Raw genomic sequence first — 13896 nt, forward strand, 5'->3', positions numbered from 1 at the left:
CCTTCCCGACTATAAATACGCTCCTAGTGTGGCTACACGTGGCGCCAACAATTGTTCTGATAATGCAACAATAATGTACAATAAAATACAAATACATCAAAATATACAAATAGCGACACATTCATTTCAAAAAGGTAGAATATGAAAAGGAACTCTTCGGACCTTCGGAAAACTCAGTAGCCAGGAGACACTTAATACTGGTTTGCCCTGTCTCTATAACTGGGGTTTGTTATCTGTTCCCATGAAGTGAACCTGAGACCTATTTAAGCAAATCAAAGGTCTAATATTAGCAGGAAGTGCAAGGAACTCGATACTTTTATTTAACGTTTAGTAAAACTCTGGCCCCGGTTACATTTTGATGTCGTATAATTAGATTATAAGTGCACAGTCAGCTACAACACCACGTGGACCCTTCTACTATACATTCCCTGAAAGGAATAACAGTTGTTCCTGTATCTACTCGTCAGTGAATTTTGGTGGCGAATAACGAGCACCACCGCTTTTCTTTTTTTCCTCTTCTGATAAATCAGTCCAAATTTGCAAGGATTTTTAGAAGCAGCTATAGGATCGTCACAACAGAAATGGCATTTATTAATACTATCGGGGATTCTGAACTATTGTAACTATGTAACTAAGTAATAATGTCTAAATACATGATAAAATAGGTGCCTTACCCGCTGTCTACTCTATATAACCAGTCAGCCAGTCGTGGTTTATGAAAAGACCCATTTGTTTTATTCCAGCTGTGCACTTTATTGCATAGTGAAATAACAATCAGTATATTATTAACGGAATCCCCCCCCATTGTATTCCTTTTTTTAATGTCTCAGAAATACTGACGTGGGGTTCTAACGTATTCTGTTAACAGCCTTTTCCAACAGTAAAAGAAATCTACGCTTACTCCCAAACCCGCGATTTAAGCAGGTCTTCTGTGCAGACCCTGACTATAAGGAATGTTGGTAAACAATCTTAAGAGATTCAAGTTAGTAGGGTTTAAATAATCATTATATTTTAATACATGGGTATGAAGATCCCATTTTCACTATGTTAAAAATTGAATACTGTCTATGTTTTTAGGCCTAAGAAAGACCATTTTTCAAATGATTCTAATATTAAGTCTCTAAGAAGAAGAACATCGTCGATGTACCTCTGCCACAGACCAATAGGAGACGGAGGTACATCAAAGAAACAAGCCAATCCCAAAGTCCAACACACAGATTAGCAAAACTAGGAGCCAACGTGGTCCACATGGCCGTCCAGGTCGTCTGTGAAAAGAAAATATAATCACAAAAAAATAATTATGTTGTAAAATGTTTAAAAAATATATTTTTTTTTTAAAAAAGAACATTTTGTTGAAGTGACATAGCCCTGTGGTAGACATCAGCACACGCTGCACTGACACAGATTCTGTCTGCCGGGGAAGACATGCTAAGCTGCACGGATGGTCAGCGGTGGGGTGAAGAACAGGATGAAGCATGTGAGAGGTTTGTAAACCTTGCTGCCAAACATATCCTGCTATTGTCTTCATATCAGTGGCAAGTGAGAGTCGTCCATTCTTCGTTAAGGATAGATTTGGGACTTGCCGGCTTATGTCATCCAGTTTAATGATGATATTATATGCAGGGCTCATTCACCTTTATTCTGTCGTGTGTGATTTGATATCCCTTGACTGTTACTATGTTAGAGCAGATATACGATCATACCTGTATGGTGCTCTGTATTATATTAAATTTGTCCTTTGCTCTGGTAACAATCTACAGATCAACGACTGGAATATGTAATCGGAATATGTAACCCACCCTCATGATGTCATAATACTATCTGAAACGTTGTTGTGCTGCTGTCGCAGGGTTTAAGAAGCTAAAGCTACATCATGATGGTTTTTGCTACATTTGCAAATTCAACACAAATACTTTTTTATAAAAAATGCTTCTGTCAGAATATGAAAAAACAAAAAGTGTCCTTTTATGTTGTATTATAATAACCCAAAGCACATCATGCCGTAGCCTAGGATAATGATTATTGGAAATTATAGGATTCCCCATCACACAGTCTATGTCATAAGATCTATGATGAGCCTGTATTACATATAAATGCCAGGGTTTATCACGGTTGGCACTGTGATTAAAGCGGCCATGTGTCTTATTTGACAGGGGATGGAACCACTTTAAATAATGCACATGTGCCAACATAAAGGTTGAGAGCTATAATCTGTGGTGTATTTACCCCAGCCACCCCCCTGCAGGGGGCATCCTGAATGCATTCAAAGGTGATGGCGTCTTTGAGGCGCTGCGTGCCGGTATATGCTGTTATTATGGCTGCTCACTCACTCTGCTGGCTTGTGGTATTGCTGTATAAGTGCTGAACTCCACTAATAAGGCTGGAAATGTTGTTTTTTTCTTTAATTATCATAACGCAATCAAAGAACGGAAACTATCGTTTAGGTCTGGGTAGGGTGGTGGAGATGTATCTCGACCAAAGGTGCCATGGAACAAGAGAGAAGATGGGCCTCACAGCATCCTTAGTTTGCAGAGAGTCACTCTGGATCCTCACTCACCTCCATGTCTAGGGTACGTACTTAGTGGAGTGAAGCTGTGCATCTTTGTTTTGGCTTTAGTGGAGCCTTATTGTAAGTGCAGAGTTGATATAATTTGTAATAACAGCTGTCCTAAACCATTCATAACTTTCACAAAAGTGTGCATGGATGAGGTGGCCAGGCAGCAGGAGAAATGTGCAATGGAAGAAGCCGATGAGCAAGGAAACGGGACAGAATAAAAAGAAGGGGTTACATACACTGGAGCAGGGAATGGAGGAAAGGAAGAGCGAGCCGATGGCGAAAGGACACGAAAAATGGTGAAGAACTGCGAGAGGTTAGGGATATTATAGAGCATATAAATAGGCTCACATATTCACTATACACTACTCGGAGCAGACATTGGCCAATTATTATTAAACCAGCATTATTGTTATTAATATTATTATTATTAAGCCACAGCCACAAATATTGCCCACAATCACACATATTAAGCAGGAAAGATGCCTATATGGGCAGTGTTACAGCACTACTAGTTTATCTACAGCGGTATGTTTCAGATCCCAGCACATTACCATCCATGGCAGAAACTGGGCCAAACCGGTCCCTAATTCATTAACTAGAACCGGTACGTTGTTCATTTATATTTGTGTATAAGAGCAAAATAAATAAATTATGTTAAAGTGGTATAGCAAACCAAATCTGTAGTATATTATTAAGTAAACATTTAGTATTCATTCTTAAATCAATTATTATTATTATTATTATTATTTACAGTATATCTCACAAAGCCTACAAGTATGGTGGGGGATAAAAAGATACAAATGAATATAACTTTGTAGCTGCTTGTCTTTAGCTTTCAGAGTCACCTATTGACTTAGTTTTGTGGAAGAAGTATATTTTAATGTTATAAAGGTCTGTGTTTACTAACTTATTTATATTATTGTGATCAGAAAGTAATATCAGGAATATTGCTAATAAACATTTTCGTGTTTAAAATAAAAATTGCCCCCCCTAGAAAAATATAATGTATTTTGCTCTGTTGTTTGTGACGCCATAAACAATAATGTGGGTGACAGATGTTACAGGAGGAACTATAGCTAGATGAGGGTAGGCACCGGGGGTGACATTAACGTTCTGCCCATTCATTCGTCATCTCGCAATAAAATAAATACATTTACCTTAAATTCAAAACTCTGAAAAGAATTAACTAATATTACTCTTATTACCCCAAAATACTATGCCATGACTTGGAAGAGGCCTGTTGAGATATCTAGGTCAAAAGACTAATCAGAATAAGCCAATATATTTTTAACGTACAATATTACTACCTTTGTATTGTTTTCTAATAAGTGCTGAGCGTGTGTTAAAGTTGGGGTGATTCACGACCCGCCGCTAAGCGATTAAATCACAGCTAAACCTCAGTGCGTCTCTCCAGGTCAAAAAGAGATGGCAGAATGTCGTATGTGTAGATAAAACCCATACAAAAGAAGAATGTATTCTGCGGGGTCCATTTATCAAGAAACGCACAGAGCCAGGCTGCTTTCTTATGGACGCGCCACTTGGCAGATGTATTTGTCAATGCATTAGGAGTCAATGTATCAATGTAACATCTGCTCTCATCAGTAAGTGATTCTGATTGGTGTCAATAGAGGGAGTTAGGAGAGAATTAGCTGACGCAGATAATCGAGTTAAAATGTTATCAGTATCTCCCTGGGCCATCGTGTCTCCACGTATTCTTGTGAAATGACAAAATCGCGTTGGACTTGGTGTCGTGCAAATCTCTACATCTGACTGTCATGCGCCGTGAGTGGGGAATGAATATCTGTGAATGTATAATGATTACCCCGCGGCGTTGTGTACATTGATAAACACCCCTTAGTTAAATGCTAACTCACCACATAGCTCTGGCCTCTTCATACATCCACTGCTTGCCGAGTTACTTCCAAGACCGTTAAAAGCTGCCATGCCATCGGAGCTGTAGGCTCTCAGGACGGAGAGCATGTTCACTTGCTTCTCCATGACCTCGTGACCTGGAGCTTGATCAAGTTTCAGAGAACTTTGCGGGGATTCGTGAGACAAGGGAAGGTTTGAATGCCACGTCTTATCCATGATTTGTGACGATGGAGGAAGGATATCATCTGTGGGTTTAACCGAAGCTGGGTTAGGTATAGCGTCGTCTATATCGCTGCAATCTTTGTTCAGGTCAACTGGTATATTCATACTTTCTGGTTCTGTTTCTATATCTTCTTCGTTGTCTTCTTCTCTGCATGTTTCCATGTCTTCAGAAGAGGACTCATCCGAGAGATCATCGGTAGCGTCTGTATTTACGGAATCACACTGCAGAAGATGGGGTCCATCTTCAGGCTGAGACTTTAAGTCAATGTCCATGCTGGAGCAGGAATTGTGTGTGTTTGTACCCCCTACCCCGGGGTAGACTCCAAACTGTTTGTAGAAGTCTGTGGAAAAATTATTAAATGAAGGATCCAGGTGGCTGGACCAAGAAGTGCTTTTCTGTTCTGGGGCAGTTTCTTTATTGTTTGCCTGCAGTGGGATTTTATCAGAAGACTGCAATGGACTTTTGGATGACATCATTTCTTTAGCGCAGTGTACAGAAGAGGAGGATGCGGCCGCTTTATTTGCAGCCGACAAAGATTCCCTTAATTGATCTTTCATCTGGGCTGTTGTTCCATGGACCCCATCTTTGCGTTTGGCTTTCCCAAGATGGTTGGTCTGCAGATGTAGAGCCATGAGCTCCATGGAGGAGGTGGTGAAAGAACAAAACAAACAGCCATGCCAGGCGATATTATCTTGAACTGTGACCGAAGAACCGGGAAGAGACGGTGCATCGGTCCTCACAGACAAGTCCAGTGGCTCGTACTGAGATTTCTCCATTTTCCTCTGAGGCGTTTTGCCTTCTCCTTTCTCTTCACAGCTGTCTGACCGAAGGGTTTTTATAGGAAGTGAGTCCAGTAAGGCTTTCTCCTTAATTTCTCTCTCTTTCTTTAAGGAGCTTAAAACGAAGCTGTCCATGAACGCTTGTAACGAGCCCTGGAAGTTCGCGCCGTTCCCGACGATGTTTTGATACGCTCTACCGAATTCGGAAAAGTTTGGGCCTTTAGAAGAACCTTCTGCCTTCTTTAGCGCTTCTGAAGAAGGTTCAGAGCTGATGCCGCTCGACTGACCCTGACGATCTCCGGAACTCAGCATCCCAGATGGCCACTGCTGGGAGACCGCGCCACTTCTAAAATCAATCCCAGGCAAGCCTTTAAAGGCTCCCCTCAGTATGTCAGGTCTCATGAAGAGAGAGTTTTTACCGGAAGATTCATCTTTGTGTTCCTGGCTCGGAGGGTGCCCGGAGAGCGGGCCAGAACCGTTTTGCCTCTCCCTGTGGTGGCGTTCCAAGTGATATTTCAGTGATGCGGACTGCGTGCCAGCATAATCACAATGCGGACATTTGTACGGCTTCTCGCCTTTAAATTAGAAAAAAAAGAACGACAAAGAAAGAGAAGATAGATAACAATTAGCTTGTGCAATGCTATTCTTAGATTGAGTATAATATTAAGCATATTATTCCAGCTACCTACCATGTATCTGCCATTTAAAATTCATTAACTATCAGTTGAATACCTCAGGTTACATTCTGTTACGAAATGAGAAGTATCCGCGTACTGATTGTCTCCTGACAATCCGAAAACGGCTCTTAGTCAAAGCCGGATACCTTGTTTCGAGTGAATTATATAAAAATAACATCTCTGATTACAGAAATGTAAAATAACAGTTTCGCTGTCAGTAATTATTAAGAGAATCGGTCGGAAAAAAAAAAAGGCCATGAATGAAATTGTGGGCTTCGATATTCCGAGGACACAATAGCTGGGAAATTTGCTTAAATTATACACATGGAAACCATTTTTAAGCCTAAAAATTTTATGGCACTGTTACGCAAGAGTGAAATGAATGATTTAAGTCGTGCTCTGCAGTAAATCATGGATATAATTAGCAAATGGCATACAGCACAAGTAATTTATCATTATTTGCAGGGCACTATTCCAGAAGGATTCAGAGATCTGCAGACCTGCTGCATTGTTTCTAAATAAAGATCTATAAATGAAGATTCTCTGAAATATTAATGCCGTTACGTTACTTTAGCCGAGCATAAAAACATATAGGATGAATTGAACATATTCAAAAAACGATTAGCGTAAGCCCTAATGAAGAAATGCAAAACGGGGTGAGATCCCCTTATTTTTGTGCAGTAATTATCTGTTTTTGCGTTTTTTCCGGTGATTTAAGTCGACGCAGACGGTTTCCCTGGCTCTGCAAACACAATCAGTAAAAAAGTGCCAATAATGGTCATTTTTCTAAAAAACAAACATCGCTTTATAAGCAGCCCGGAAACCCTGGACAGGAGTCGCATCGTTTTATGAAAATATTCTTTGGGATGGTGAAGAAAATGATAATAACGGGCACCGTGCGAATAATCCCCGCGAGAGGCGGCACTCTTGTCGATAAATGACCTGCGCAGACGCAGCCCATTGTGTGAATATATCGCACATAAGGGAAACTAACTGAAAACTAACACAACAAACCCAAACTTTCATTTATCCGCTCAGGGCAGCGATCATTTATCTTTCCAAGTTTTTAATGGGAGTCCAAATGATTCCATTTTTTAAATAAGTTGACATTATCAAGAAGCCAGCGCTGATACTTTGCAAACGTCTGATTATTTTACGAATATGTTACGAAGAAGTCAATACATAATCAAGAACCAATGCCTTAAAACAAACAAAGTAAAGCGAGGTATACCATATGAGCCGTAAGATATGCTGAGACGAGAAGACAGGCTCTTATGGGGGCAATATATTCCCCCTATTTAAGGGTCCAGCATTACAAAAACTTTCAAGAAGGTTCAAATGTTCTGGCCCAAAATGTATTTTAGATCCCTTTCTGCCCCGTGTCCCAAAATCGGCCCCATCTTTGGGTTCTGACCAGGTCTAGGGAGGCAAACGGTGCATCCTCAACTGTGATAATGTTACTTTGTAACCCTTAACCCTCCAGAAGTGGAAAGGAACAAGACTCGGGACCCCGGGGCTCCCCCGCGCCTCTCGCATGCCCGTTCTTCATTTGCCTGAAGTTCCTCTAAATGGAAATTTGCTGGGATTGAAATCTACGGCCTTCGATATTTATTTAGACTTTGCAAATGTCTTTACTTTAAGTAACCCGGGAAGAGAAACACGCCGGCTGCCTCCCCGCTGAAGTTTCAGTACATTAATATAAATTGTATACTAATTCCCCCAAAGCATATATACGTCGTAAGCCCAGAGATCTTTCCACAGCTGCTTATTGCTAAACAGAGCCTTGTCCAGAAGGGGACAATCTGTGTCTCTAATTGCTGTCACTGAAGACGAGATTCATTATGTGACTTTCCCATTAAAATGTGAGCATTAATTTGTATAATGAAATATCACCCACTGCAGTGTTCATTAGCCATGCCCTGCTGTATACTTCACATTGTTAGCTACCTAGAAACTGTACTTAATTTCACTAATGGATATTTCCCTACTTAGTGTTTGGTGGGAAATTTATACCGTAACATTACCTCTTAAACTTTTAGAGAAATTTAAATTCAATCAATTATTTCCAACAAAAAGTTTGGGACGTCATTAAGGCAGATATCACGAGCGGCGCAACGGCGAGGACAGAGTGATAAAAGTGTTTTTTGGGGGAGAAAAAACGAGGAAAACGCAAAAGGAACTATAACTGCTCCAAGTTAGAATCAGAGGTAACGGTAAAACAGAATCTTTAGGTGAAAGCCATAGATTGTCGGGTTCTGGTGCGGTACTATCTATATAGCGTGTAATTAAATAGTTACGCGTTTGGAAAGGGATTACGATCGCAAGGAAAGTCTTATCCCTAAATAACTTTGCACGGCTTTTATCAAACTCTCCGCAATATTGATCTCCAATCAATGAAACTAAACATTCTTTGGGATTCTGGGTAAATGGAAATGTTCGGCGGTTTTACGACTTTGCAGCTCAACAAACTTTTCGGGGTAACTTAAAAGTTAAAGAATGAAACCGAATCCCCAAACCATCTTCCGGTCACCTCAGTTCAAGTGAGCGAGTCAGGGGCGGGAAATTCCCACGATATTTACATTTGTGAATCTGTTTGGATAACGTTTCTCCGACCCCCTCTGTTGGAGACGCGCAGCGCTGTGACAAGTCACCGGACGGACGCGTGTAGGATGCGCGTGGGAGCCGCGCAAGGCCAGCGCTACCCGCCTCGTGACATTTCACAGAATATTGTAAATATCAAAGCCTCTGCCGCCTCTTAGAGCATGTCCTGCGCGTGTTTACTCCTTACCTGTGTGTATCCTCAAATGCACCTTCAAATGATGTGAGGTCCGAAAGGTTTTCCCGCAGTACGGACAGTCCTTCATGGCCAAGGCGATGTTTCTGTCTCTCAGCATTTGCTGCTGTCCTCCCAGACATCGGCCGTTGTCTTCCCCCATATCTGCAACACAGAGACATTCATTTCTATCGCCGCGTCAAACAGCCATGGAAAGCCAGCCTGCCTCCTTCACCCCTTCGCTCTATCGCTAGGCTGTCAATTCCTGTGATTCCTGGGAATCATTTCATCCTTTCAATCATTATTTTAAGCAGCATATGGTATCTTAATAGTGAACCGAGTTATACAAGGAAAAAGCCAGCTGTGGGAACAGATGCCTGTTATTCTTCTTCTCTACATACGACTTACCCAAAAGTTAGCAATTGTAACAGGTAGAATGCCGAGCTGACGAATGTATCGTTCGTTTTCTTTTACGGAGAGGAAATCAATGAACGCCTCTCTGTAAGCTCTTCTGCCATTTTGGTTTGGGTCACATGGCTGCGCAGACACAGACCCACTGTTCACGGTAAAGAGCGATTACTTTGCTTCAATCAGCGGGATGTACATTCACTTTTGTATTTTACACAAGTGAGCATCTGGTTTTATTATATATAAGAATAATAAATGGAGCAGAATGCCTTCTGGAGAGGAGCGCAGGGGAACATACCCCTCTCTACCCCATAAAGGTGGAGAAGAGAAAATCAGACAATAAATAGCTGTGAACGCAAACACCAGTTCTAAGAACTTCATTGATCATTAATAGCTGCTGAAGGCTTAAACCCTAATATGTGTTATCCCTCGGATCCTTCCAGACGCGCAGCGGCGAGGGATTTTATTCTTATCAATATTGACACAGATAGAAATTTAAAGAGATTCTCGTACAGACAGCACGAGCCCCGCTCATGGATGGCACACGTGGTCTCTGATGGTCCCGATGCCCCAGGGCAAGATCCGTTTCCAGGTAGTCACACCCCAGGGTGACTACATGATCCGCATTGGGGGCACAGGGATGGCGTGTGATGGATACTAACTATAGAGATAGATGTTCTCACTCATCGACTGGCATACCCTGCACTCACACTCCATACCCACTCTCTTTACAGCCCTCCCAAGCCGGCAGCCATGGCCCCTGGGAATTTCTGGGATGTATCAAGAACACTTAACGTGGGGTTAAAGTTACTCAATGAACTTTGTGTTACACAAAATGTGTCAGCTCTTCTTGCCGGAGAAACCCACTAAACAGGGAGCTATATCCACATCTATCATGACTCTAAATCATTGTAGAGACCCTCGAAACGTTACATTGGCGTCATCTTAACTTTTAAGGGCCAAATAAACTCTTTAGAAGAGATGACAACTCTTAGCGGGATAGACGGCTGAATATTACAGATGTCTACCTGCCTGGGGGGGGTTAAAATACACTGACTTGTTAACAGGCACATAAAGCGGTATAATAAAAGGTGATTAAACTGTGATCTTCATCCTTGTACCGTTTTATCCATATAAATATGCATATTATTTGCTAAAAACAGACCGATCGAGCTTCTCGTAAACCAACAAAGGCTGGAGCCCCACATGGAGCCGTGTGGCCAGAAGATGCCGGCTTCCAGATAGTCGCCACTATAAGCCTCTTAAAGAGCGCTGTTTCTTCTGATGCCTGTGAATAAAGGAACCGGGTATCTAGAACACAAAGGGCCCTGCATGGCTTTCTTCTTCACGTTCCTGGCCCTAGCTGCGCGCGGCACATTTACACGGGGTCTATGCACGAAACAATATGAAACAATAAAGAATAAGTAAACTATCTGCGAGGTTGGTCAGTAATCCCTATAGAACCCTATAGCTTCTGTTACTGGGAAATGGGGTTTGTTCTTCCCAACAAGAAAAGGTACCAGAAAGTTATTTCGGACGTTCCGACATCACGTGCACTGCGTGTCCCGTCACCATCACGCTCCCTGCTGATCCTATTATCCCGTCACCCCCTTTCCCAGAATGCCCAGGGTACAAAGCGCAACAAAACATCAGACGGCGCGCGAGACACGCTCATAATTTTAGCCACGGCGGATCTATAACAACAAATTGCTTCGGTTATTATTCTGGGAAAGTCAATGATTAATTTCAGGTATTGAATTTATTTCAATATGGTTCATTATCTTCTCGCAGAAAATGCAGACAGTTTGTAATTGCTGTACCAAAAAAAAAAAAAAAAGAGCAAGTATTAATGAAGCATTCAGATGCAGGGGTTTCTGGAGTCTTCTTTATGGCGCGCTTATACCCGCTCCTTGCCAATTCACCCTTCCGGCACTGAAGGGGTTAAAGCTGGTCCAAGTCCCCATTGACAATAATAAGGTGCATGTAATAGAGAGAGAGAGGAAATCGCCACTTAAGGGGATATAGAAAATCCTAATCCCCTCTTTATCCTTTAACCTGCACTTTCCTGCGCTGGAAATAAAGGGTGCATACAAAGTCTCGGAATTCTTTCTCTTTTTGTGTCATTCGGCGTTTTGCTGACGGCGTCTCCAGCCGAGGCTCAGAGAATAGCGGTTTTTGTGCACTTTTTAAAGATTAGCAAGATGGGGACATCAAGTAATTGGTGCGAAACACAATACATTGTTTTAGAGAGAGAGTCCGAGGCTGAGGACTGAACGCCCTGGCAGGAACGTAAAAATAATATACGGCGTAATCGTCTTACTTCATAAACCTCCCGTCCGCTCCCCGTTTGGAAAGAGTTACTGAATGATGTGGGGGACGGGGCGCTGGAAATGGCAAATTACACAAAAAATAAGCCGGGCTTAAATACCCCGTCACATGCAGGCTTTCCGGACACAACCTGCCCAAGCGTATTCATAAAAATGGCTCAAATAACCCGTCGGAGGGCCGAGGGCCGTCGCCTGCGGAGAATACGGGGTAGTTATGGCGCTTTCGATCCCGTCAGGACATTATTTAGCGGTTTGGGCTTTTATTTGAAGGTAATATGAGGGTTCCAGGGTGTGCGGCACGAATGGGCTCCTTCTGCGAGGCACGAACGGGAACGTTTACGTCTTATTTGGGGATTTGTTTCTTCGCACGTCGCCAGCGAGAGAGACAGAGAATGCCAATGCGTTAAAGCGGCTTTATAAGGAGGGACATTTTCAATGGATCTGGAATAAAACTGCCTTATTTTCACTTTAAACATATGTGAAGTGATTGCATCACGGTGACATCATACAGCATCGGCCTGGCAGCCAAACGGGAAATGTGTTCATTTCTGTATAACTTTGTCGCTCGTAGAAATATTCTGATCGGGGTTTTCTGCTTTCCGGAGCAGTCTTGCAGGGGTTAAAGAGCTGTATGCAATTTGCTGTAATAATTACGTTAAACGCAGTCTGTTTTGAAAATAATGGATCTGAATCTTACAGTAACTATATGAAGCAAAGCGGGAGTCCTTGGAGGTGGGCAATGTGTTTGTTTAATAGGGAGTCTGTTTTAAGGGCAGAAGAAGCCGAGTCTCCCTGCCAGAGATTATAAATGACTCTGCCAAAAGCGCGTGGGGCAACGAGAATGACTCTGACCAGGTGGGAGCGCAATCCCCCTAATGCCCACTAATAGGGTTACTGGTGTACCGGAGAGGGCCACGGATTAAGTTAAAGGGCCGGTGCCCGCCTGGTGTGAGACATGTCCATTGAGGAAAGATTAATGTGCTGGAACCCGCAGGAAGACTACATGCTTCCACGCCACCAAGCTCAAGCGCGTGGCAAATACCCCCCCGGGGTAAAAGAGTTAAGGTACTTAATGGACAAAGTCTGACCAAAGTGACGAGAATAACTGCGGCCCCCACAGAATGAGATGTGAATTAATCGTGTAATGATGGCTGAGAGTGTTGAACCAGCTCTGATTACTCGAATTAAAGATGCATTCACAGCGGTGGTGTTTGACTGGGCCCTTGAGGGCCACTGGCTAGACAGTTTTAGAAAGTAGAGATCCCTGAGCAACGAGCTTCATGCTGCCCTTAAACCTTGCCTGTCTAAGAGGCCCTCGAGGGCCACGTCCCAACACTTTTCCAGAAGCCTCACTGTTCATCGTTAATAATGTAACGATAATGAAAATACCCCCCGAAACGCGGCTGCTGCGGAAAGAGTTAAAGGGCAGGTTGCTTCCCCAAACTAGTGTGAGCTTATTGATTCTGCCCACCCGGGGCAGGTCATCTTCTAGTCCAGGGGTCAGCGAGCTGTCAATCAAAGTCCTGCCTGTGATGATGGGGGCATGGGGTTCAGGAGATTCCGAACGCCTTCGGGTCGATACACCAGGACTGTGGGAGGTTAACTATTTAAACGCCAGCGCGGTGCGCGGATCACTCGGATGCCTCCTCGTCTCAGACCGGGTCGCGATCCCCTGGACGGCGGTGGGCTTCACCGAGACACCCTGTAACGCCATTGATCTGAGGAAGAGTCCCCAAAGAGCCTCCGCTTTAACCAGCCGAGTGATCCCGGCTTTTAATATAGCCGTACCAATTATTGTAAAAGTCATCTACACCTTTATAACCACAAATATTGACAGTTTATTGCACGGCGCTTTCATGACATTTGAAGGTCACATCATACATAATACATACTCTTTTAGAAAAGTGTCTGGGACCCAAATACATGATCGGCAATTACTTCTGCTATTTGTGCTGTATCGATTTCAATCTTATTCAAAGCGGAGAGCAAGAGGTGTCATATTAAACGTAAAGCATTAACATACTAACAAAATACTCTTCAAATAATTACACCCGCAACGTGCACTCGCTACACGGAAAGCACCGGCCACCGTTATTTGCATTTAGAATTCTAAAATATTTTAAAACAATTAATAAATAAAGAAATTGTAGATTTTGTAATTTCCTAATTTGGGGGGAATTCAGTTGTTTGCCTTTGGGGACAATAAAGAATATCATATTCTAGAAAATCCAGCGCTTTACTAGATTGGGGGCCTCTTGTGGTTAGAGCAAGGAGGTTTTA

General features: G+C 42.6%; 1 protein-coding gene across 2 annotated transcripts in view; it reads right to left on the bottom strand.

Moving 5' to 3' along the window:
- The window catches only part of ZNF536 (zinc finger protein 536), a 111718-nt gene that overhangs the window by 49856 nt on the left and 47966 nt on the right, over positions 1 to 13896 (bottom strand). Inside the window, exons 3-5 of one of the 2 annotated variants that reach the window (XM_053448467.1) lie at positions 8897 to 9046; positions 4432 to 6006; positions 729 to 1265 (exon numbers count right to left, since the gene is read on the bottom strand). In XM_053448467.1, coding sequence (XP_053304442.1) covers positions 1228 to 1265; positions 4432 to 6006; positions 8897 to 9046 — 1763 coding nt within the window. In that variant the 3' untranslated portion in view covers positions 729 to 1227. Of the gene's footprint in view, positions 1 to 728; positions 1266 to 4431; positions 6007 to 8896; positions 9047 to 13896 lie in introns of those variants that run through there. The other variant, XM_053448466.1, reaches the window with a different exon arrangement.

This window comes from Spea bombifrons, chromosome 10, assembly GCF_027358695.1.
Source record: "Spea bombifrons isolate aSpeBom1 chromosome 10, aSpeBom1.2.pri, whole genome shotgun sequence".
Classification (NCBI taxonomy): domain Eukaryota; kingdom Metazoa; phylum Chordata; class Amphibia; order Anura; family Pelobatidae; genus Spea; species Spea bombifrons.